Source organism: Cardiocondyla obscurior, linkage group LG15 (assembly GCF_019399895.1).
Source record: "Cardiocondyla obscurior isolate alpha-2009 linkage group LG15, Cobs3.1, whole genome shotgun sequence".
Lineage (NCBI taxonomy): Eukaryota > Metazoa > Arthropoda > Insecta > Hymenoptera > Formicidae > Cardiocondyla > Cardiocondyla obscurior.
In genome coordinates this window covers 1386235-1412411 of record NC_091878.1, presented here as the reverse complement: position 1 = coordinate 1412411, position 26177 = coordinate 1386235, and the positions used below count along the sequence as shown (strand labels likewise).

Here is a 26177-nt window from a genome sequence, read left to right as displayed (position 1 = left end):
AGATTCCTGGACGGTAGATAATTCCGAGTCTTGAGGGGTCGAAGGCAGAGACGTCTGATAACCGCCCCTTGTAAGTTAGCGTATCTACCAGCGAAGAAGGGTAAGGAAAGGGATGGTTTCGGGGCAGCACGCGTCCCTTCTATTAAATTAACGTAAGGCAAAGGGATGGAAACCACCCCCGCCCCAAACACTAGGTCAACCGGTTCAACCTCGCAGAATCCTGACTATTCATATGTTGGGCAACCCCACGGGTGCACTGATTTTCTCGATAATAGATTAAAGTGTCGCGGTAATTAACATATTAATTTTTAATTAAAGAATTGGCAATCGCTGGCGGCAAGCTTTCAAAAATTCACCGCTAATCGTTGTATTTAATAAACTTTCGCGATATGCACGCGTTAACAAACATCACGTGTGTGCGTGCCAAGCTTCTCAGAAGCGACCCGCACATACGATGACACAATCGTAGAAACTGATTAAACAAGATTCACAAACCGCCCTCATAGACGACGAATATCCTTCAGGATCTCAAACGATATTCGGCCCAAGCCTGAAATTGTCACTTCAAAGATGTTACAGAGAGAAACGGAAGTTAACAAACTGAATCTCAATTAAAAGATAAATAAGCATATTGTATCGAAAGAGAACAGTTTACGTGCAGCGGTTTATTGAAAAAAAAATAACAGATTCCCCTGAATATCAGATAAAGTCATGTGACCAAGGAAATGTAAAATAAATACTAGCCGCTTGCTGACCGTTGCTGCACGATTCTTCCGCGTTGCCCGCCAAAGGATCCGCGGAGGGAAGTAAGGACAGCAGTAAACGTAATTTGAATTTCATGGCAGTTTAACGATCTTAATTAGAAAGCCCTTGCTCATCTTGGCTCGAGGCCGTCCAGACCTGGAACCTGCAACCCCGAATCTCGAACCTACCTCTCGACTTAACCGGGCTTACTCAAGGAGAGACGCGTTAAGCCAGGAGGGATCTTAGCTCGCTGTTTATTCTCGTATTAACACCGTGCCTAAACTATCCGAAGACAAATCGTGTACACTACGCGCGAAGAAGGTACTCAACTGAGCTTGACCCTTAGGATAAGCGCCAAAGGATTCAAGCTGATTGATTTATCGCGTTAACGTACATCGAAGGACCGTTACACTGTCGCCGGATTGCTACATTACGTATCCTGTTACGTCTTTTCTCGTTATCATTCGATATAACAAGCATACAGGTTGAAACGTGTGAGTGCGTGTGCACGTAGAAAAAAAAAAAAATTATCGCAAATACGCCCCAGAACGAGAAAATTTTTCTGCCTGCTCAGTATAATCGATCAAAATATTTCACGCATACGAGACTCTCGAGAATTTCGGGAAGAAAGGTTTGAGCGCTTATGCAGAAAATAACTTTAGTTTTATATACCTTGCGACAAAAATTTGCCGAATCATCCTGGTCGCTATTTAAAAAAAGAGATGTAAACATTTTCCCGCCCGATTGTTGCAGCTTTTCCGCGATGCTGATTTGTTCTTTAAAATACGTTATCAGATCGTACTGTTATCGTGTGGGTCTATCCATTTTTACTCTGTCGGAAAAAAAAGAAAAAAAAAAAAATAACAGCTGTTATGAAGCGCGCGGTTTACAACGTATAGTACTTCCGAATGAGAACGGCGAAATATTTTAGTAATATTTCTTCAGAGTATTTATTAAGAATTCAATCTGCTATGCGTGTAATATGCTGTTTAATAGCCAACGCGGCCGCGCACCCGTTGCGGCGCGGCATTGCCGAAATATATCGTTTTAATATAGCGGCGTGTTTGCATCACGAGCAAATCCTCTGTAATATCCACTGGCCGGCCGTGTAGGGAAAAGGGGGTGAATTTTGCGCGAGAGTGGACGAGGTACTTTCAGGATGGCCGCTGGCCAAAGCCAAGGCGGACGCGGGGTTACCGCCGCGGAGGGTGGCTCCTAAAAGAAACATAAATAAGACAAATAGGGGCGATCGACAATAGAAAATATCGAATGTACAGAATGCTCCATAAATCGGAGGGGGCGAGGTTGAACGAGGGTGGCGCGGTGGCGCGACGGGACGCGAGGGAGGGTGGTCACCGTTTGCTGTAAGGCGCGGCCGATCTTTTTATGTTCCAACGCGCTCCCTTTCGCTCCCTCAGAAATATATCTATGGCCAATATCCGCAACCATTTCCCGTGCACGTTTCTACTGCGGATTCGATATACTCGCGGCGTCGTGCTAGGTACGTACGATATCACGTGCGTGTGTTTGTGGCCCCCGCGTGTGAATGCACGGGGGAAAAAAAAAACTCGTGTGGGGAGGGCACGAACGAAGGGATCGCGGATCGAGGTGGTGCTTAACTGTATTAATTGCGCGATTGTAATATTCTAAGTGGCCGATACCAATGTGCATGTTTTATGATATTCTTGAAAAATGGAAATATTAATGTTTCTATTAGCGTATATCTTAATATGTATTTAAAAAAAAATTAATAAGCTGCAATATTTATTATATTTTTTACTCTATTCTTCTTCTTATTTTTTTAATTATAGTATAAAAGAATGTAATCCGAGATATCGCGATATTTTCTTGGTTTTCATTCTCAAAGAGAGACGTTCGCCCAAACGAAGCTCAGTTCTACTTGCTACGTCACATGAATTGTTGTAGGATGCGAGACTCGTATATAGTTCGAAATTAGAAGGGAAGGAAAGGAAACGAAATGTGTGGTATGAACAACGAGAGGGTTTGCAAACATAATCCAACGTTTGCACAGCGACGTCGCGCGCTGCACGCTACCGACGAGAAAGGAGGAAAGGGGGGGTTCTTACGGAAGAGGAGACAAGGAGCGCGTGTAGGACGTAGGGGAGGTTGGTCTGAATTCCCAGGTTTACGTTTACAACCTTAACTACAAATTCGACAGAGTTTCCGAGGCATAAGAGGGCGGATTGAGTCTCGCAAGGGTGGTTAGAACTGCGTGTAAGAGTCACCCAGCCCGCTTCCCTCTCTCTACCCCGCTATTCTCTTCCAGTTGTTAAGAAGTCCCTCTGGGCTAATTTGGCCTCCGCGTCCTTCTCGCGCTTTATCGTCCTGCTTCTTCATGTCTCGTTTCGATCGCTTCAACCACCTACGAGTGTTCCGCGTCATCTAAGCTCACGGCTGCGTCAAATTAGGGCTGTTTCATCAGAAAGCAGGACAAGCTTCCCCGTGTTAAGATTATTTTCCGAGGGAAATAAATTTTTATGTCGAAAGTTATAACCAATTACGTTGTCATTTTCTTTAATTTATATGTGTGTATAACGAAAAAGTTGGATGATAATTCTGCACGTTTTATTTACGAAGGCATACGAATAATATGTCTAAAATCGGAAATTGTTTTAAAAATATGCGTAAACTAGCTTGAGAAGATTTCAACGCGTCTCGCAAATCAAACGGTCAATACACAAATTACTCAACCCTTCCCGGCCGAAGCACCCTTTTTCTATAACCGGATAAAGAAACGAACGAGCGGATTCTCGTGAGCGGATCCTCCGCCGTTGAAATTTGCCCCGGCGGGCAAGCTACCCTCTTGGCGCGTTCGGCGGGTACGACGGCGGAAAAAAAGAACGAAAAAAAAAAGAAAAAAAAAAAACCGCAGACGAACGCGAATTTTCCCTATTCCAACACAATACGAAGAGGTATTGAAATTATTTATAACAGCCGTTCATTAGCGAGAAACACTCTGGAGGCGAATATGCCGGCGAATAAAACCTCGATGAGTCATTTAATCATAAATCTGACACGCTGCATGTATGAGTAAATTGATATCAGGAATAGCCACAAATTACCGACAAAAAGATTGGAAAAATTAATGTCGTGAAATAAGATTTCTTTGCGCAAAGTCTTACGCGACTCAATCTTTTTACAAATATTCTTAAGTATTATAAAAAGAATATCGATTAATAATTAAAAAAAAAAAAAAAAAAGTGCTCCTTTAATACTATTATTTCAGTAAATTTATATTTTCTTCTAATCGATCTTTTTTTTTTTTGCACATATATTTAGTGAAATAAATTTTATTTCGACTTAAACCGAAAGACTTTATTAATACTAAGATTCGATCAAGACACATATTAAAACCGGCGTAATACAATTTGACACATTTTCGTCAATGAGCCATAAATTCATAAAATTTTCTTTGTCATGAATCGGATCTGATAGTTGGATCGAAACTGAACTCGCAGTGAATGGCAGTGAACTCGTCAATCGTGTCACGATTCTCTCTTAGCGGCGGCTCTTATCAACGACAATTGCATTGGCTGCATTCGCCGGCACATTGACGCTTCACGCGGATTCCGCCATCCCCTCGTGGCACGGCAATAGTATTGCCAGTTCCGTTATTTATAAGCCGGCTATTTACCGCCGGCAGCTGCCAGAAGAGCACAATAAAACGAAGCGCGCGAGAATGCAGCTATGTAAATCCTGTTGGTTGCCCCGTATCGCGCGCCTGTAAATGCATTTATGATCCCGAGTTCTCATGTGGCTCTCTACTAGGAAAAGTTTACCGGAGAATATGCTTCGCGCTGGCTTATATCTCTGCTTGTCGTTTGATTTATTTCAGATAACGAGCAGGCACTCTTTTCCGACGGCTGTTTATGTTCACAATAATATTTTCTCGCAATTATTAATATAAAAACTATTTTTCTTTTTCTTACTTAATTCTTAATACTATTTTCTGGTTTGATTAATTTTATTGTTTTCCTTTTTTTTTTTAATTAATTAATTATTCTAAAAATAAATACTGTTGGAAAAATAATTTAACTGCGCAAAAATATGTTTAATATTATACATTTAGATTGGGCCTGCGGCAAACATATTTTAATTTCGGTATCATTTCGCGATAGAGAAAACAGGGGTGGTTGTTAGTGAACAATCGAGGATAGCACGGAGGAAAGAAAGAGACTGATAAAGAGGGAGAAAACCGGCGAAAAGGAGGGAGAAAGGGCGGAAACCACAGCTAAGAGAGTAGGTACTTGCAAAAAACGCCATGGAAGCTATTAAGCATTTTTTTCGTACAAGAGGAAAAAAACGAGTGTTTCCTTTTCTTTTATGCGAAACCAACGTCGAGAGACGGAAGGGAAAATGGGGCTAGGGAGGAGCGGTATTTATTACATAAGCGACAAAAAATTTTGCCATTATTATTTTAAACTTGTCGGAGTTCCAATAATTTTCTAAAGCAACAAGACTGATTTTTAAACTTATTAGAAAATCTGTCGTTAAAATTCCAACAACGCTTGCGTTAAAGCGCACATTTTTGGGCAATGCGCTACCAAATCGTGCGGGAGAGTTGAAAGCGAAAGCAACTTGTTTGGCCCTGAGGACGCGGAGGGTTCACGCCGCCGAGGGTTAGGGGTCTCTAAGTAGATTTCAAGTGGAAGATTTATATAAAGGAACGATACAACTTCCAGCATGCCGTCACGTAAATCGGGAGTATATCTAATCCGCTGGCGTAAATGTCTCGAGACATTTGTTTCCGCGACGTTTTAAATCCGATTGAAAATTATGAGATAATAATATCTCGTATACACGTGGATTTCATTCTCGCTTCCCATCGATTTACCGAAAGAACTTTCGATCAGCTTTACGGATTAATTATCGATAACGAGGTATCTCAATATTCACACATACATAATTTTAAACTATACGTATTCGAAAAGTTAACGTATGCGCGCGTTTTGTATGCTACAACTTGAATTAGAGATAATATTACGAAATGTTAAGTCGATTTAGAGAGATTATGAGTCGACGAGTCCCGCGCGGAGACGTGGTCGCGTCGTCGGCGCCAAGGGAACAAGAGAAATATTAAACAGACTTGTTTTCTCGTAAATCAGTTAGAAATTCCCCTTGAATGAGGGGACCACCGGCCGTAGGAGGGCTAAGACTTTGAGAGGTAGCTGGCAACCCCGTCGGATTTCTAATGACACCATCCCCCCCCCCCTTCCCACCCCCATTGGGTCCCTTCGTGGCCGCAATTCATTCTCGAGCTGGCATAACGCGGCACCTTTGACTTTTTCATATCTAGCGGCGCAAAGTTTTCTATCCGATATAAAATTGCTACACAAACCGTGTAATTATGAAAATATCTGGTCCTTCAGTAAAGATTCTTTGTTATAAAGTATAACGTGATTAATACAGGTAAATGAATTAAGTCATTAATAATCTGTCCAACTACAATATTATCACTTTCGTTTTTAAAGTGTAAAAACTTATTAGAAAAATTTTTTAATCATGGCTCTCAAAACTTTTTACTAGTGCCATTTTTTATGTGAAAAATAAAAAGAGAGAGAGAAAGAGAAAACGAAAAGAAGTCTTGATTTTATTTTTTACAAAAAGATATTTTTACTTCATTTAAGTATAATTATGCTTTAGAAATTTTGCTCTTTTCTTAATCAAGAATTTTCAAATTATGCTTTAAACATTGTAATTAATAATTCGATAGTGACAATGGTTATTTGCAGTGGAAAGTAGAACTCGTTTTTTGCGACGAGATTCGATTTGATCACGACGGCGATCAATCTCTTTTAACGGTCTCATCGAAGTTTTGCTGAGGATTAGATACAGAAGGAGTGGATCCACGTGATCGCAAAGGATTCTAGTAGCAATGCGCAAGAAAACCACGACTCGTTAATTTGTCATTCTGAAGCGGCGCTTTTGCGAAGCAATTCGCTTCGTGAGAATTCGTCGACGGTGCCTCTTGTTTTCTTTACGATGTTGGAGAAAGACAAACTTTCTCGGATTTATAAGGATTAGATCCCTCGCGCACTAATCGATATAGAATATTGCAAAGATACGACTTTTAATTTAAAAAACCCACCCAATTACAAATTACAATAAAAAAAAAAAAAAAAGAAAAGAAAATGATGAGACTCACCGATCTGCATGAACGCCAGCGGAGTTGAAGAGATCAGCCGGTGACTGTAACAAAAAGAACAATATTAATGTAGACACGTAAATTTGTTAATAAAATTAATTAAAAAAAAATAAAAGTTTTTATTTAATAAAGATTTTATACAAAAAAATTTATGCTCACCTAAGAGTTGCTCCGCCGATGCAGGATGCCCGTCCCGGGCCTGCTCCTCCTCTCAGATGGGACGTGTCGTCATCTCTCCATGCACTGGACACTCACAGGATAGTCCACGACACTTCCGAAGATTTATCCTCGGTCTCGATCTCGATCTGCAATGTAATGCGAAGTCTAAGAGTCTCGTCGGCGGAATGAACGACGTAGGGAACTTTCGTCAAGCGGCAAATGAGACGGGCCGCGATATAGATTGAGAATCTGAGCCGCGACGGAGAAGAAGCCGCGGACCGATAATGTTGATCGCGAGCGACGTGACTAATATCTGGTCGGACGGTCCGTGCGCTGTATCCGCTGATCTAACCTTGTCGTTCCGGAGCACTTTTTCGAGCCACGAAACAAAGCACAGAACGATGAATGGAATAACACACGAGTACAAAAAATGATAGTCTGTTCCCGAGCCGACGACGTCGACACTTATTCATACGTGAGACTGACCTTTCTGCGACCGAAAACACGCGAAACTGCGGAGCGATTAAGCGACACGTGCTCGCGCCCGAAGCTCCGCAATAAGTCTGACTGTTAGAGATTTCGGCTTTTAGGCAGAAAGAATTCGATGCTCGCCGTATCGTCGCCCGACTACAAGCACGTAAAACATACGCAGATACCTCGATATCCGTCGCGAAAACCGTAGCGCTGCACGTGGTCGGCGGATCTCGACTGCGCCACGGCTCGCGTGGATCGTTCGCGATCAGGCGATCGATGAAGCGCTGTGATTGGTCGGCGCGCACGAGGGTCACCCATCTCTTCCCCGATTTCTCAGCGCTGCTTAACCCGATTACAATCACTGGCGGTCGCGGGTGAAACGCGGGAAAATCGCGAAGACCGTCTTCGCCTGAACATTTTAATTAAATATTAAAATTATCTACGCTTTAAACATGATATATAAACTATAAAAAAAAATTATAGATACCTATATTCCATATAATTTAATTAATTTTAAACATCATAAAAGTACCTCGAATTTTTAATTACAAAAACAATTACCGCGTAAAAAAAAAAAGAAAGGAGGGGAGAAAATTTTCGCGTTGAAACGCTACAGAGAATTTTCTTAGGTTCCCTAATTATCGAAATCCATTCTGAATCTGTTGTCCAATTACCGAAGTCCGGGCCATTGTGCACCGATGTCGACGTACTAAGGGAAATAAAGGATTGCGAGCATAAAATATCCATGGGGAATAAAGAGACAAGCCCGTGAGGGGACGCGAGTTCCTCTTGACGCTCGCGCAAACGAACTTTCGGAAACAGGCCTGACGTCCGGTTGACGGCCGGAAGAACAGCGTCGAAGAGTCCAGGGCGCGGCTGGACAGATGCGCGTATCATTTATCCGCGCGTGTACGCTGTCGCGCGACGTCAGCGCTCGCAGCTCCCATTGTTTCAAGACTTTTATAATTGGGAAGAGGCGGTCAGTCGCATTAATGCGCCCACGGAAGACCACGTTGGTCAACTTTTCAATGGCATCGTAATTACACGTTTGCCAGGCAGAGGTATTACCTTGCGCTATCTCGCTTGTTTCCTTCCTCCCTCGGCCGCGCGTTTCCCATTTTTGTCATTTACCCCTCTCGTCCACCGCTCTGTTCTTCGAATTTTCTGTTTTCTGTCTCGCCGGTCGCGTCGCGTTGTGTTCTCGTTTTCTCATTCCTTTCGTTCCGGTTACGTTACTCCACTCTTTGTTCCTAGCTTTTAACTGCTATCGGTGACGTTTTTTTTTCTTTTTTTTATTATTGTCATTTTTCAATAGTATTATATTGCGTTAAGCTTTTGTGTCCGTAAGAATAAATATAAAATGCTTTCATTGTGCATCGTAATAAGGCATACAATGTATATACGTGCGTATAATAGATACAAAAATGTACACGTAATATATTAAACTTTTTTTTTTAAACTAAAAAAATTGTAATAATTTATACATATATGCTTATAATATGTTAAATAAATTTTGTAATAATTTAATAAAAAATAAGAAATTTGCTGGAAATGCAGTTCGTACAAGATGTATAATATTAGAATCGCGAACAAAGTAATCACCGATCTGAGAAACGTATTGAAAACGTACGAGGAAATATATTTCCTTTCCCGGCGGTCGGGCCACATTAACGGAAACAAACCGTTATGAAAATGTTCCGTAAATAGAAGCATGACCAAACGTGATGTGGTTTTGTGGTCTCCACCTTTTGCCGTACCTGGTTTCGACTTTCAAGAGGGTGGCAGCCGGGCTGGGAGGGATTATAGAGCTTTGCCAGGATATCAATTATAACCAGAAACAGTTATTCTGTGCACCCGAAACCCTTTCTTCCCCCTTTCCTGCTTCCCCCCTGCCATCCGTTGCACCGTCCCGACCATTCCTAATCCTCTGTAAATTATATTATTTTCACTGTTTGTTTACCAGCCTCCCTATTCTGTACCCGTCCGCGCAGGATTTGCGGCGACTTTCCGGCTTTTGCCGTGTCTCACCCTTTCTCAGCCGGCACCGTATTAAAATCATTTCCCGGAACGTCATTTCCTCCGAAAATTTCACTTTCCGCCTTACATCGATTCAAAGTTAATTCGCGACCGACGATCTATAAATTTTTTAGCAGGAAATAAACAACGTGTTTTTTCACCATGTAAAAAAAAAAAAAAAAGTAGCTTAACGTCACATTATAATTATATTACAAATGTTATTTATTTTATTCACGTGTTTTCTTTCAAGAATAACAAGAGCGCAATATTATGTGCATATAATTTATTAAAAAAATTTTAATATTGTGAACTTCGGAACAAGTAGAAAAAGTACCGATTGTATTGCATTAAGAAAATCTAAAATGTAAATTTTTTTTTCAGATTTTTATTATTTTATTTAGAGCTTTACGAATGTATTATATAAAAACATATACAACATACCTGTACGGAACAGGATTATTATTTTTGCGAATGCATTAAACAGCGTTAGGTAAAGTGAACATGCGAATTATTTTATAGACTGCATGTCTATTTTTTCATATTTAATTATCTCTTTCATAAAATGGCTGAATATGCACAATTTTTAATTATATTCTTTTAAACACACAAAAGTTACGTATGTGTACGTATTGCCAGCTATTATAATGCTACCTTTTTAAGTTTTGATTTGAATTTCAATTAATGTAGGCACATATAGAAACGCTTTATAAAAAATATAATAAAAAAAATTTTCCAGCAAAAAAAGTTACATTATACAACGTTAGGCACCGTCGCATTTTATTTTCGTCCCTAAATTTCGATTATTATTAATTCTTATTGAAAGATAGTTGATCTCTAGATTTGCATATTTCTTAATAACGTTATTCCCGCTATGTTCAGCGTAATAATGGGGCTACCAGCAGCGAATCCGTATTCCCCGAAAGAATCTCACGACACGTACGATTTTTTCTTTCTTTCTTTCTTTTTTTTTCTGTGCTACACTTTTTAACACCCTTATTTCCCCGACGTCGTGTTCCCGGACACGAGCTGCCCTATTATGCAAATGTACTAGGCGAAACGGCCTGGACCTGGCTATGATCGCTCGGAGACATTTCCCGCGCTCCTATGGGGGTAGTTTGCACCTTACGCAAGGCAGTGGTCGTGGAGGAAATGGGCTGCGTGCGATATACGCGTGCTTGGCTCACAATCGCTCGTAAATGCTCATATTTACTGATTTTATGAAATCCTCACGTTACGCTGACAAATAATTTTCAACGTAACTACTTACTCTCAATTATATCGATATTCTTTTGCAAAATTAAATAAATACGTGTTGCATTTTATCACGCGAATAATAATTGCATTTTATTCCAGAAAGAAAAGTTAAGACCCGCACTCATCGATTAGATATTTAAATTTAAACACGTTCATACTTTTTGTACATTAAGAAACTAGAGTCGAAAGAGAGAGAAATCGTTTAAATGTGACACACGACAGTAGGTATTATTGCTATTTAAGAAAAGCTATTTTAGTTATATTTGATTTATATAACCGTGGAATACCAACAAAAGGCATGGGCTATAATTAGTTTTTCCGTTAAAATTAATCTCGGTGATTGAAGTATTTTTGTTGTTTCAACTTCATCCTGATGTCTCGGGAACGAGAAAATGTTCCGCTTGTACCGGTGGCAAAAATCCACGTGCGAGGCACGTCGGCAACGTGCGTCATAACGGTACGCTTATAGACGGTTCGTAGGTGTAATGACGTCGGTGAATGTCCATGCATCTACGGCGGCGGTCAGATACGACGGAAAGAGGGTCTCTAGGAGAGGATAAGAGAGACACAGAGGCGGCGGAGGGCGAAGGGAGGGAAGGTGGGAGGACGAGTGAGAATTCACCGGTAGATGCTTGACGGAGGAGCGGCGGGAGTGTTGTTGGGGTGATAGCGACCGGGGGTGGGTGTTTACTTTTGGTGTTGGGCAAGTAGCGCCCGGCATGCATGGTTCCCTCTGATAGCAAACACTGAGTATCGATCAGTATGACTCTGGTAAACAACTATTGTAGAGTAGTATAGTATAGAATAGGCTGCGACCCCCTCGTCCCACCACCGACTGTCCCACAACGATGCCCCAACCTCCACCAGGATTCTATCTCTTGTTCTCTCTCTTTCCCTCTCCGCCCTCGCCGCTTCTCAGCGTCGCATAACCCCTTCGTTCTGTATGCCAACCCTGCGTCCACCCGCTCCTATCCGCAACAACGCCGCCGTGTATTCGCGATATGCCTGCTTACGTGTCGAGCAGGGCCGACCCTTGTCGGCAAATTGCTCGGAAAAATACGGCCGCATCTTTCAAGAGAATTTTTAACCGCATGTGATCCCTTTTCGGTTAGTTGCGCTATAGATCATAAACATTTTTTTTTTTTTTTTGACCGGAATATCACAGACGGAGAAATTGTTATCTATTACCTTGAAAAGTTATAATTTAATGCCATTAGTGAATTAAAAAAAAAAAAAGAATATATTAGAGTTAATTATTATTTACATTCAAAAGATTATTTTACGTAATCGTACGATTGCATAAGGTTTTTATTTATTATGGGAAAATTATTTAAAGTTATGGTGGAGAAAGAAAAAGAGCGCGACGCACGTATAAATTTAGGCGCAAGTGGTTTTAGACACGTGTAGTCAGACATAGGTTATTGACTTCGATATTGAACGTAGAGATGCTATGTTTATAAGTAGTTACTTACATCACTACCGGAAACAATGTAAACGCCTAGAGAATCATACGAATGAAATACGTATGTTACGTAAATGTGATAAGAAGAAAAAAAAGGCATTTAAATAAATTTATATAAAATAGTTTTACACTCATGTTTTAAACAAGGATCATAAGTTTTATGTTACACGTGTGCACCGCTCTTTGCTACTATATCGAATGATAGATTTTAACGCGACGTTTAAAAATATTTTATAATGGGATCCGTCCCTGACGTGGATGCTAATCATCTTGGCGAAGGGTGTCTGAAATTGTCGCCCTATGGCGTAACTCCCGAGCTCAGCAACCCCTGCGATTCCGCCCTAACGGCTCGCTTAGCCAAACAACCTTGATAAATTATGCAAAAATCAACAACACTACGAAATGCATCTCCCATGCTGCGGCTGGGACGACACGAGTCTCCTGTTACGGAACTCCTAAACCTTTTCGCTTTTGATTTTCAGTCAGACTGGGCGTGAGAATAATTGCGCTTCACAGATATATTAAAATTAACGAGCTATACGAATATGTCTCATTAATGTCTGCGATAAAAAAAAAATTATAATAATAAAAACTTTGCTAAATTACGTGTTATTTATGTATCCAATGTATGCATCTTAAATTAATTAGAAGCAAATAGTAGCAAATAAAATATATTCCCGAGGTAAATTCAGATGTAAGTTATCTCTTGTATAAAATTGAAAACCATGTCGCATATAATAATTTCGTAGTTTCCTCATAAATTTCTCAATTTGTCTGAATGCTGAATAAAACTGTTTGTCTGTAAAAAAAAAAAAAGAAAAAAAAAAGAAAAAAAAATTAGCGGACTTGTATTTCGCGCACTAAAAAAAAGAAACGCGTACAATTAGTTTGCAACCTTTTGCAGGATACATTTCGTGTATTTTATTAAAAAATTTTTACGAAATATGATTTTATTGGAGTACACGCGACAGCTGTATTTCGTGTTAAAGGCTTTCGTGTCATTCGTGTATCGACGTGCGCGTTGTAACGCAACGCGGCGCGTCGCGTCGCGACGCGACCCGTCAAATCCGCGAACCAATAAATGAATATAACCCACGCGTGAGAATAAAATCCGTCGCTAAACTGCGCAACAGGTGTTAGAGGTTATTGACAATCTTTTCATCAGGGGATGACGGTGTTTGTGTGATATCTCGTCGAATATCGGTGCCGACAATTTCCCGGTGCACAAAGTCCGGCCCCGGCTCTCGCTGTTTATTAAACCAGATGTCATTTTTTCATATTCAATTCTCTCTCTGCACTCTGCCTCGGCTCTGGCGGATTCCACCTGGGCTCGAGTGCAAAATAAGAACAGTTTATTGCGCGTCGACAAGTGCGTTAGCCGTTTAAATTTTTTTGATCGATGTACCGATGTCAGGATTATTCGAAAATACCAATAATTAATCTCAATTAATCAATTTTATCTGAAATATTATAAACGCTGTTTTATAAAATACACACGTTTTCTTTTTTTTTAGTTTTTTTTTCTTTTTTTAGTTATTAGCGGAACAAAAAATAAAACTACTTGTTTCGGGAAAAAACGTATTGCGATAATTCCAAGATGCGGCGGAAAAGTTAAGAATTCGCTTCTCGTAGTAATCACCGGGCTAACGAGCACAGCCGAGATGCATCGCGAAGCGCCGTGGATACGTGGTATTGATGCCGCGCGCAGTCTGGAAACCGTCGCACTGTTTCCAATACGATTCTCTAAGTGCAACTTGCTCGCCGCGAAAATGGGGTAGTATGTATCTTCAATCACGGGTATTCCCAACATCTCTCCCTCTCGCCATCGGAGGGTCTGTTATCAATACCAACGTCACGCTCTCGGCATTGTGCCGCGGTTCGGTACCGCCGCGAGAAACAACGCGAACAACAACAACAAACAACAACAAACTAGACCGCCGTGAAGTCTACCGCACGTTGTCCGCACCTACCTACCCGCGACCTGCTTTTCCCCCGACATTGTCACCAGACCATCTTCAGTTATCGCGCCGATTTATAGCCGCGGCAGTTTCTATCTTACTCCCTGCATGTTGTCTCAATGAAAGTTTCTCACCATTTTACGTAATCTCGCGAAGACACGACATTTGGAGCAACTATAGCTTAGAAAAGATACACAGCGGAAAGGCTGCGATTAAATTGCGAATAAAGTTCCAGCAATTGCGCCTGAATATTCTAAGAGTTATCGAGTGTACGTATCATCGTGACACTTAAATTTATCATACAGATATGAATTTTCTAAAACAAAGTAAAAATAAATAATCAAGTGGCATTAAAATATATAATTCGCGTCGTAAATTACAATCTTGAATATTTTTCTTGATCGATTGTACGACTCGTGAACAATTCAGCGACATTTGGTGTTTTAGAATACACCACCGGTAATAAACAAGATAAATTATTTGCGACGTCGTGTCAAGCGGACCGCAATATGCTTTAATATTTCGACGATCGCGAATCTCAGATAGGAAGAGCAAACGATATTAAGGTGATGCCGATTAATATTTGGCTATGTTGCGAATAAGGAATGGACGTGTCACTCGCGGGATCCCGGAGTCGGGGAATGGGAAATTATGTTGAGCATGATGAATACATCAGAACAGGTCGGCTTTAGTCTGGTCTTAGCAGTAGGTCGAATCGATAACAATAACTACATGGACATCCGTACTACTACCATACGTGATGTCAGAGATTCGTTTACGACGACGAGACCTTTGTCAGTCTCGTAAAATGTAACGTGTTTTAACACGTGACGTGTGTTAAAGATACACAGAGTGAGCTTGATAGAAATTAAATTCCGGTTTACAAACATAATTATTTCTTTGCATTCCGTAATAAAAAGAAATATAAAGTAATTGTTAAAATTAAGAAAATAAAAAAAATTAATTACCTTAATATGTTTCAAGATATCGGAACTTTGATTGAGTAAAAAGTAATGTGCATGCTTAAAATTTATATTACGTTATTTACATCTGATTATACCCGCGTTATCAAATTAGTAATTGAAATTAAATTTATTCGGAGATTAAGATTAGCAATAATAAGTGATTATTAGATTATAGACGTAACGTTAAAGATATGACGCTTAATAAAAATAAGAATATCAAATTGAAATAAAATGCAAAATTAAAGAGTATCTCGCAGGTAAATTTTTGATAGATAAATAACTGTTCCTTTCAATCCATTCGTTTCCACGATAATTATTTAAAGGTGAGATACGTAAGCGACTATTTCGTTTTGAGAATCGACGTCGTGGATATATTTTTTTTTTTTGTTATCGTTGGAAAATCAGAAAACAGGCTCAAGAAGGACTGACAAATGGTACCGGGGAAGAAAACAAAGTGCGATGCAAATTGGAAAACATAGCGTGGGTCAGCACACTCGGGCGACAATCGCCGAAGTGCGTCGCGACGCAACCGACGGGACTGCCTCTCTCCGGAGAGCCGAGAAACACCCACGCGACGCCGGAGTGAAAAAGAGAGGGCTGATAAGAACGGAGACGGGAGATCACCCCGCGAGAGCGACGCGATAACGCGCGCGACGAGGACGCGCGGCGCTGGAGCGACGAAGAAAAGAACGCCGTCGGACGGAGGGAGAGACCACCGCGGGCGCTGTGGGACGTCGACGAGAACGAGACGCCGCGATGGTCCTCGCAATGCGCCGACTCAGTAGCCGCGTGCTCGCCACGGCCGGAGGGTTTCGCGGCTAAGCGGTGCCGAGCGTCGCACAGTCGCGACGGCAGCCACCGGCGCGCGGTTATACCCCTTTTTCTTCAAACCTGCACACGCAACCCCGCACCGCTACGTTCGGCGCACGTTTTGCCTGTCTCCACGACGGCGAGGGAACGTTGCCCCAGGTTGCGAGAGAGAGAGAGAGGGCGTCCTCTGCGGCCGCCCGCCACCACCCCCCTCCGGCATTCATCTCCGGAGAGAGAGAGAGATAAAGAGAGATAAAGAGAGAGAGAAGGAGAGAGAAAGAAAGAGGGAGGGAGAGAGAGAAAAAGAGTGGCGTCGCCGTCGGCGTCTTCGGAAATCGGTTGCCTCCTTTCATCAGGGCAACAACGGCATACGATCGGGCATCGTTCTTTTAACGTCGCGGCGGTGCACGTGGCGCGCGCGGCACGCGGTGCTCCGGGAGAAAGACAGATAGAATAGGTACACAGTTAGGTGGATAGGTAGTAAGAGCGCGAGCTATCGAAGTCGAGAGAAGAGCGAGGAAAGAAAGAGAGACAGAGAACGAGAAAGAGAGAATTATAGAGTGGCACGGAGGGAGGAGAGAGAGGAGGAAAAGGGATAGAGGTGACAGAGAGGCAGACACCGAAAGGGGGTGGGCGGGAGGAACGAGGGTAAAGACTAAAAGAAACGGACAGGACGAGGAGCTGCGTCCCGGCGGACAGAGGAAAATCGCTAAAGAGAACCGAAAAGGAGCTTCATATCTTTCTTCTGTCTTTTTTTTCTGTCAATCCTATCACGTAAAGAAGGACGGAGGAACCGACAGCCACGAGTGAATCGACGAGGAGGAAGCGGGACATGCTGGAACCACGCTGGAGACCCGTCCAGGTAGCCTTAGTCACCCTGCAAGTTACTTCTTCAGTGCACTGCCTGTATTGTCATCCGATGTCCACCTGCCTGCGTAGACGCATCGGTTCACATAACGCACTTACGTCACAAATATCCTCTGTCATTTATATTTTTCTATCTCTCACTCACTCTCTTTCTCTTCTCTCTCTCTCTCTCTCTCTTCTCCTACTCTGTTTTCTTCATCTTTTCTCTCGTTTATTCAGCGCTCGAATCGTTTGCTCGCTTCTGCCAGTTGTGTAATTTTTTTTTGTCACCAACTTTGTACGCTTCTGACGCTCTTTGAATCGCGCTGCAGACACTGGTGACAGCCACGTGCCACCGGCGTTCCCCTTCGCACGTCGCTGCTGGAATTTCGAGTGTTCCTTTTAAACGTTTCACCCATTTAACGCGCGCGGTTTACTATCAACTGTTTGCTGCTGTCCCGGCGTAAAATTTTGAACGCGTGAAGCCTTCATTTATTTGTACTTTTATGTCGCGATTATCTTATTAATTTTGTCTTATTTTATTGTTTTTTTTTATTTCGTGGATGTATTTATCAAAAATAAAAATTTTTTTATTCTACTTTCTCTTATTTTAAATTTAACATATTTATCTGTCATATCGTAGATTTAAGAATTCGTTATTTTATACATAATAATTTTTTTTTTTCTCCTGTCGTATCATTTTTTTTTTCTCATTATTCAATTGTATTGTTGACAGAAAGAAACTGTAATTTTTTATCGTAATAATGTTAATTCGCACCTTTTAAAATTACTACTCGACAGCTATATTTTTATCCTCTCGTACATTTTAGAATTTACATTACGACTGTATATTTTGATTTTTGAAGCTACCGCTAAGCTTAGAAGATCCAGCGCATGATACGATTTCGTCACTATTAATCTTATAAATTACGTTATAAATATAGATATTGAAATTAAATAGAAACATAAGAGTGCGGACGCCGTACAAGATCGACGAATATTTCGCGCGATTTACTTTAATCGAATTTAGGTCGTAGCAAAAATAGAAAAGACATAAATGGAGATTATGGCACGGTGCAAATTTCAAGCTGATTCGATCGATCATCGTTAAAAACGCGCATACAACGATACCCGCCGTTTCTTATTTAATCGACTCTCATCTCGATGATTCGTCAAAATTGCATAAAAATATTTCTGTTTTCTTTTTTTTTTTTTTCTCTCTCAATACCTTCGTAATTAATAGAAGGGGGAAAGAAGGGAATGAGGGGGGGAGAGAAATATGTTGTTGTTGCCAAAATTATGAACGTGAAAATAGAAACGTTATCGCGTTATCGCCAGCAAGACTTGCCAAGATGAAATGATTTAACGCATCTATCTCACGTAATGTTAAACAAATTAAATACGACGTTCCCGTAATGCAGACAAATGTTCCTTACCCCCGAGATCTCCTGATTGATCCTGCACTCCACTGGTCGAGGTGATATTCGTGGAAATGACACTTTAACGATCACGACAAGACAAATAGGTGCGCCGGACAACCAGAATGGTTGGTCAAATAAATCTCACTATACCGGCCTAAGATTAACTACGTTCGAGTTACTAAATACGTACCTGCCGCGGTACAGAAATCTTTGCGGCGTAAAGCGCATTTTTCCGAAAATAATCTTGGCAGAGGTGCGCCGCCTTTGAAGCTGCCTGGAGTCTCGGAGTAATCTAATATCGCATGAATCACCGTGCCATTGGCTGAGGAAGTCCAACGACTTGTTTCGAAACGCTTCTGACAACCTGACAAAAATTCCTATTTCGTGTTTCATCCGCTTGTCACGCAACGCCTGCATAGCGTTCACCGCGAGCTTTTGCTGCCGCGAAAGTAACTTTAGACAAAGTGATCAAATGCAGAGATCAGCGATCATTACTCATGTTCGTGAGTTATATTCGAGCTATTCTAAAATGATGACTCGCGAAGTAACGATTGTTATCTGTAACATCCGTTGCATCTGTTTTGCGAGTTACGGCAGTAAATTAATTAATTTTAAACGTAAAAAATTAACGACGGTATTTACGTTTATTTAATTAACAAGTGCGTTATAATGAGCACTTGAGAACGAGAACGCGTTTAATTTTTTAAATTTGTAAAAAAACATTGAACGCGAGATAAGCTTAAGTTTACGACGGGACCTTTGAATTAAACAATGGAATCCTTTCGCTCCTTCGAACGAAACATCAGAAATAACGTCGTCGCGCAATCGAAAGGGTGAGACGGTGGGTGACGGCAGTTACGCTTCAATCGCGGAGCGCTCCATGTTACCTGGGAATGGGGATGATTTTTTTAGAAGTGTATAGCCGATAGAGATAGTCGGGTGCTCCAAGTCGCGGCTTTGTGTGGGTGGCTCGTCTACGAGGCTGTAGAAGTCCCGGGTGGTGTAGTAGGTGGAACAGCAGAGACGGAGGCGGTCCTACCCTGCTTGGGGGCGTTAAAGAAGTAGGTGGGGTTGGCCACCCCCGCGCGTCAACCCTTACACCCCGCGTCTCCGAAAGCTCCGTATGCCCCCCCGGATCCCTTCGATCCCATATTCGCCAATCAGCCGAACCGTTCTTTGTCACCCTCTACCGACGAGGGATACCCGGCACCGACCGTCTGGTTGTCTGATCTTTCCTCCGGGCGATGGTTGATTTCTTCAAAATTCAAAGATCAGCCTGGCGACTGCGAGGAAACGGACGTAGCGGAGAACGGGCTGCAGTTCGGTTCAGGCGGACGTCCGACGGACGAACCATGAGGATCGCCGCATGTTCTCCGTTGGCGCGCAAGCCGGTTGATCGATTCCGTGTCGTTAGGTAGTGTTTTGTGCGCGATGTCGGCATCTTGGAGGATCGAGCGTGGTTCTTTCTGGCTGATGACACCCGGCCTAGAGTGTCACGCCTTCCTCATGGTCGCATCGGGACGATCAAGCCGACCACGGGGAAGAGGGTGGTGTGCGCGTCAATCGTGATATATATTTCGCATCATCCCCGCCACCTTGGCTTCGCCCATTTTCTCACCTCCTCCGCCGGCGGTTCAGACGTACGTGCCGAGTACGCGCGCGGTTTGCACACATCGACGGTGCATATACACGGATACCGGAGTGCAACGAGAGCCAGCACAGCTGCGGCGGCATAGCCCCTCCGTTTTCGCGCTTGCTTGGCACGGCACAGCATCCCTCTTCGGCCACTTCCGGCCTGGCCAGGCTCCGCCCACTTTTATATTAATCACGTCTTGGTTCGCTCCTGGCTTCTGTTCTCCATCTTTCTTCCCCAGTGAGCGATTTCCTACCGTGGACGCCTGGGAACCACACCTTTGCCCGTTGGCTTATTCATGTCCCGGGCCTTGCGACGCGAGCCTCTACGTCCCTCTCCCTCTCCCTCTTTATTTTCTCCTCTTTGTCTCACCGTCGATCTCACGGAAATACGACGACGATGCGCTTTAAACGTGACGGTGCAAGGCTGATGGAGATGTTCACGTAGCCGTTCACAGACAAGCCAGCATTGGCTTCTCCGAACCATCGCAAAGACGTAGTCCAGTAATTAATTTATATAAAGCGAGCGGCGGTAACAACGTTTTACGGAAAATGGGATGTGGGCGAATTAATTTTCTGCTTCGAGTCTACACTCGATTTAATAATCTTTTAAAATTTATAGTAATATTTGTTTTCACATTTAAATGACGTAAATATTAATCATTGTCGTGCAATTTACTCGTTACTATATTGCGTCACCTGACCGTCGTCACCCTTTCAATGCCCTAAAAATCTAAAATATAATACGTTGCATGCAGCTCGTTAATAACTTCAAAAAAAAAAAAAAAAATAATAATAAAAAATAAAAAATAATAAAAATAAAAAAAAATTATAATCACACTTCAACGCGCCTTATTGAGAATCGTTGCACCGTGTGGCGAGTCTCGGCGAAAAATGAATCGCGGCGAGGTGCAGGTGAATGCAACGTTCGTGTGCTTGATGCCGGAGTAATGAATAATAACCTGTTATTATTACCAGGTCGAGCAATAAACACGCAGCTCGCAACGTCCCCTCGCGTTGCAATAAGGCTCGTCACGCATAGACACGACATTTGTTTCCCGCGCGTCGAGTGTGCAGGCTATTACGAATGCCACCTTCCTACAACAGATATTGGCTCTATTGTTGCACGTTGTATATCGTGACTGCTTCGCCGCTGTTTCCGCCAGTCGCGACCACTTCGGCCCCGTTGATATTCCACCTCGTGTCCCTTCGCTTTTAATTTCTCTTTCGAACCCCACCCGCTCGAGTCAGTGCCGCTGATAACGGCATACTGCATTGTCGAGATGCCTCGCGACGATTCAATACGCCGACCACTCAAATTTGTTTCTTTACCTTCGATATTCTCCTTTCATAATCATTACGTGACGCGAGCACGTCATCTTTGATAATTATTTTCGTGCATCGATTTAAAAAGATTATTCTTTTTATTTATACGATAAAATAATTTTATGACTTTATTAAAAAAAAAAAAAAAAAAAAAAAAAATAAAGAAGGAAAAGAGATCCGTACCTGTTAGTAGGTACAATGTTAGCATGAGATATCCATCGTTACACATTCTATGTCGTGACCACTGTTTCCCGACCTACCACACCTTACTGCTCCCTTTTTAACGCCGCGCGGCAGATCCGTTGTTTTCCCTTTACCCCGAAGATCTTAATCATAGCGTGCTACCTCGACTATAATACAACATTACTGACGAGCCAGACCGAAGAATCATTCCACGGACAAAATTGCAATGTTCATCAAGATTTATCGTGTTTACACTCGATTACCTCGTCATATCTTATTAGAACTTTTAACGGAGGCTGATAAAAATGCTGTCGAACAAAATCGTTGCAGCGCAACGTTGAGTAATCGCGAGAACATCGATCTTGAGACGAAAAAAAATATACAGACGATCCCCAGCCGAATGCAAGCGTTTCACTTTCCGCTTTTTGATTTTGATATTCGAATGGGCAGAGGCATAACTTTATAGCGTATAGAATATAACGATATGATCGAGAGTGCTGCAGCGCCGCGCGAAAATATGTCGCGGCTGTCGTGAAATTGGCACCGGCGATGCGAATCGGCCGAATTCCTACAACTCGGTTCATTTTGTCGCGATAATATGCATTCCATGTCATTCCGGCGGCGCGTGTACGGCAATGCATCATCGCTCCTGCGACGAGTATTTGTCAATAGAAACAGACATCGACGCCGCAACCGCGGCAAGTATACGTCAATATACATAACGGCCGGCTGTTGACTTGTTACGTTGTCGCGTACCGCCGATGATTCGATGATTTGCCGATCCGTGACTGTCCCGTGTCAAATATACCCCGCGGCCGTTCTCGCGGGCGCGTTAACACGGAAAACGCCGGACCGTTCATTTGCGATTGGCGCACTAACGCGCGTCGTTACATTAGATTATCAATCCGCCGCGATTGTGATGCGCCGCCGGTTTGTACTTCGACTCGTCATGCCGTGATAATGGCCCCTCCCTCCCCTCCCTCCCACCCCCTTTCTCTCCTTCTCTCTCCTCGTTGCAGCGACAATTTCGCGAATGTTCGCCTATCTAGCGCGACACGTTCTCGCGAGTGACCGAATTTTAGTAACGTGTCATGAATTGGGTTGACCCGCGAAATCCTACTTCAATATCGACACGTTTGATTAGATATGCAATTTTAATTATCACGGTACCGTTACCAGTTAATAAGCGATAGCTGGATCAAATCGTTAATAATTGACGCTTCGAAAGAATGCACCGATGTGGGTAGGAAAAAGCGAAGTTACGCACGTGTGACTCTGCTTTACGATACGTGACATGCGAGTTTTGCTGCGAGCGCGCGTATCACAGTGACACAGTATTCCGACCCCCTCTTATTCCGCGTCGTTCAATTATCAACAAGTTTGCATCGTATGCAAATCGCTGCCGAGTTAAACCTCGACCCATTCGAAATATCGCGTCTAATATAGCGTTAAAAACATAATAACAATGAAATGGCGGGCCGTTATATTGTCGGGCATCGGGGATGATTCGTCGATCCGTGACGGAGTCGTGTCAAATGTGCCCTCTAGCTGTTCCCGTGTGCGCGCCCGACACGGCCGGCTCATTTGCGATCGGCGTACTAACTCGCGTCGTTACATTAAATTATCATCCCGTGATTCTGATGCACCGGCAGTTTGTACGGCGACTCGTTATAACACGATAATGGTTCTGCGCTCGTCTCTTCGCCGCGATTAGCGTTAAACAGACACCCGTCCACGCAAACCCGTGCACCGCTACGCGTTTGACGACGGTGACGTCAATAACTGATGTATCTGTCGTTCGTGAATCTTCATTGTGACAGGTTACAGACTGTTATGGCCGCTCGACAACGACACTAACGGCCGAATCGGGATCGCGTTTCGATTTCCGAGCGGCGGAACGCTCAGCCGATTTTCATTTCGCAATTCCGCGACGCTCGTCTTGCGTTTATTTATTGAAGTCGGAGACAATTAATTTTCCCCGTGAGAAAATATTTCTTGAGTTAATTAGCGTGCACTTTTTTTTTTTTCCCCGATTACGCAAACATTATTTTTACTCGCGATGCGATACGCTTGCATCGTAAAATCGTATCAGTCTTTAACTGATCGATAGGAGAAATAGTTGCTGCCGAATAGAATTGAACGTTTAAAACAAAAGACGCGGGGATATGTCGCCTGTAGTTCGTATTTCGTTCGGACACCGCCTCTCTCTTTGTGTACAAACTGCGTAATAATTGATATACGATGGAACCGCGAGCACACATGGAAGGTTTTAATATGCCCTGCCGCTTCCAATGTCCAGCGCTCACCGGAATCTCCATTATGGCACTGCAAACGAGATGCATCAGGAAGCGCGACCAATGCAGAACCGAGTGGATACTGATCGGCTTTTTTTTTATTATTTTTTTGTTTTTTTTTTTAAGTCCAACCCCGACTACTGCCCGCTCGAATCGCCCCGCCGACAAAGTCGGCAACCCTTTTCCCGGCGTCCCGCAGGGAACGTGAAACGCGCTTTGTACGCCGCGATTTCGCGTTTTCGTTCGTCCGCGCACAATGACGAGGTCGTTCTTTTCTACTGAAAGGAAACCCGTAATCTCGTGTAACGGTATACTATCGGAAGACGCGGCCGAACGCATTCGCCAGAAGCGCTATTAAATGACTTGCGAGCGATTTTTTGCGCGCCGCATCGCCGACGACAAAAATACGGAACGCTGGTTAAACTCTTTACTAAGCGAAAAGAGAATCGGACACCAAAAGACGCGCTCCTCTCGACTCTATATCGGATTGAAAATACACGGAAACTTCATTAGCAGCGTTTCAACGTTACTCCCCCGCGTTCGAATCCGCGTGTTTAATATTGAAAGGATATAATATCATATTTGTATTAATCTGTAATAGCCGATGCAACTAAAATTCTATTAATTTTATTAACGCCGCCTGAAATTCTAATGGGAAATTTATCTTTAATACAATTTTGCGCCATGATTATTGAACGGATCGGCATTTATCATGCAACTTGTACATGTACATGTCTAATGCCAGTAAAATTAACGACGCGATGCTGCTACGATATACGCGATTAGCCACCGGTAAACGCAATATCGCGAACGGACCAATTTTGCGGATGACTAAAACTTTGTGTCGTATAGTCGAAAGCGATAACTGCGAAACGCGGTTCGTTCTGAGAGTAGGCGCAAAGGACGCGAGTATAAAGGAAATAAATAAGGGTGAGAGTCTTGCATCCGTATGCAAATGACCTGTATCTGAAATCGTTGCGTCCCGTTGTGTACCAATTACTACGTAGATACGCGTGTAAAGGGGATGGTCGATGCGCCAGCGAAACATAAACTGCGATAACCGTCCGTATCTCCTGCCTTATGGTCGAATTGGTCTGACGTGAGTAGGTCAGTTTTCACTGTCGAATACCAATTGCAATCAGGCTATATCGCCCTAAGTGCTAATAAACGCACGTATCTTGTTAAGTGTTCTCTAGGTTCTCGCCGAGATAGCAATCTCACATCTATTCTCCAGAAATTATGTCATAAAGGATAACAAACTAATATCTTTTAAACGTAAAGCATTACATTGGGATATTTTTTTATAAAAAAAAATGGATGATACTATATTATAAGATATTTGATAAATTTGAATTTAGCAGAAATGATAAGAACTTCACGAAGCGTTGTTGTTTTTTTTTTTATATATATATATATTTTTTTTCTTTCTGTCGAGATTGATTAAAAAAAAAAAAGTTGCGCGTGCGTTTTTTCGCGGAAGATATAAAGCGATTTATGAAAACTTAAGTGTCAATTATGCGAAACACGCAGTATCATTGATACCTGCATTATTGTGACAATAACGCACGCACGCTGTTACAGCATCGGTCGCCGCACCAGCGCGTGCTTTTCTCAGGCTCCATTGGAATAGGAAAATCGGTCGTGTTGATACCGCTATTGAAACAGCCGATCATTACGCACTCGTTCCGCATTGGTCGCGCTTCCCGATGCACCTCGGTAGCAACGTCACCGGCATAATGGAGAGACGCTGCAGGCCGCCGCGCGTCCTGGTACCGACGGCATATCAAAATGCAGCTCGGCCGTGTTTGAATTCGCGGTTCCATCATGAATCAATTACCCCGCGGATTCGTACACAACGGCGAAAGCTCGCGCGTGAAGGATGAGGAACATAAAGGGAGGCCACTCGCATGCGTGGAGGTAAAGGGATAGGGCTGCGTGTGTACGCCCGGTGCACGTGTGTCGCTGTGCACACGCGAGATCGTCGCTCTTCTCTTCCCCTCGCCCCTTCGATGCCCGGTTTCACCGTTTCTGCACGAATGCACCGCTATCGTCGTACACCGATCGCTTCTTTTTTTTTTTTTTTTTTTTTTTTTCTTCCCCGCCCTCCCTTCGCGCGCTCTGCTACCTTTTCCCTACGCGTGCTTTCCTCTTTTTTTTTTTTTTCCTACGATAATCATTCCATCCAACTTTACCCATTCGAAACGATGGCGCAAGTTCGTCGAAGTCACGCCTAGAGAAACGCGGAGGATTCCGAATAAAGCTGGGCTTTTTATTCCCTACGTAGTAAACGTTCTTTCGTACAAACGCCACCGCGGTAGTATCAAATGTATTCATTTGTTAAACGTTGTAGTATAATTATATCGAACGAAATATCAGTGGTTGTAGGTCTTATCGTTCTTACGGACGGAACTATACGTATACTGGCGCCGGTTGTAAGATATTCTTTATTAAAAAAAAAAGAAAAAAA

The 26177-nt window shown here is 42.7% G+C and overlaps 2 protein-coding genes across 8 annotated transcripts in view; one reads left to right on the top strand and one right to left on the bottom strand.

The window, feature by feature from the left end:
* Positions 1–26177, bottom strand: part of Ripk5 (receptor interacting protein kinase 5) — a 78413-nt gene that overhangs the window by 37007 nt on the left and 15229 nt on the right. For all 4 annotated transcript variants that reach the window (XM_070667118.1, XM_070667124.1, XM_070667125.1 and 1 more), the window contains 2 exons: positions 7070–7215; positions 6911–6954 (listed from right to left, as the gene is read on the bottom strand). The gene's annotated coding sequence lies outside the window, so the exon portion shown is untranslated. The remainder of the gene's footprint in view (positions 1–6910; positions 6955–7069; positions 7216–26177) is intronic.
* The window catches only part of Foxp (forkhead box P), a 244442-nt gene continuing 234306 nt past the window's right edge, over positions 16042–26177 (top strand). For 3 of the 4 annotated variants that reach the window (XM_070667133.1, XM_070667138.1, XM_070667137.1), the window contains exon 1: positions 16042–16870. In XM_070667133.1, coding sequence (XP_070523234.1) covers positions 16841–16870 — 30 coding nt within the window. In that variant the 5' untranslated portion in view covers positions 16042–16840. The remainder of the gene's footprint in view (positions 16871–26177) is intronic. The other variant, XM_070667134.1, reaches the window with a different exon arrangement.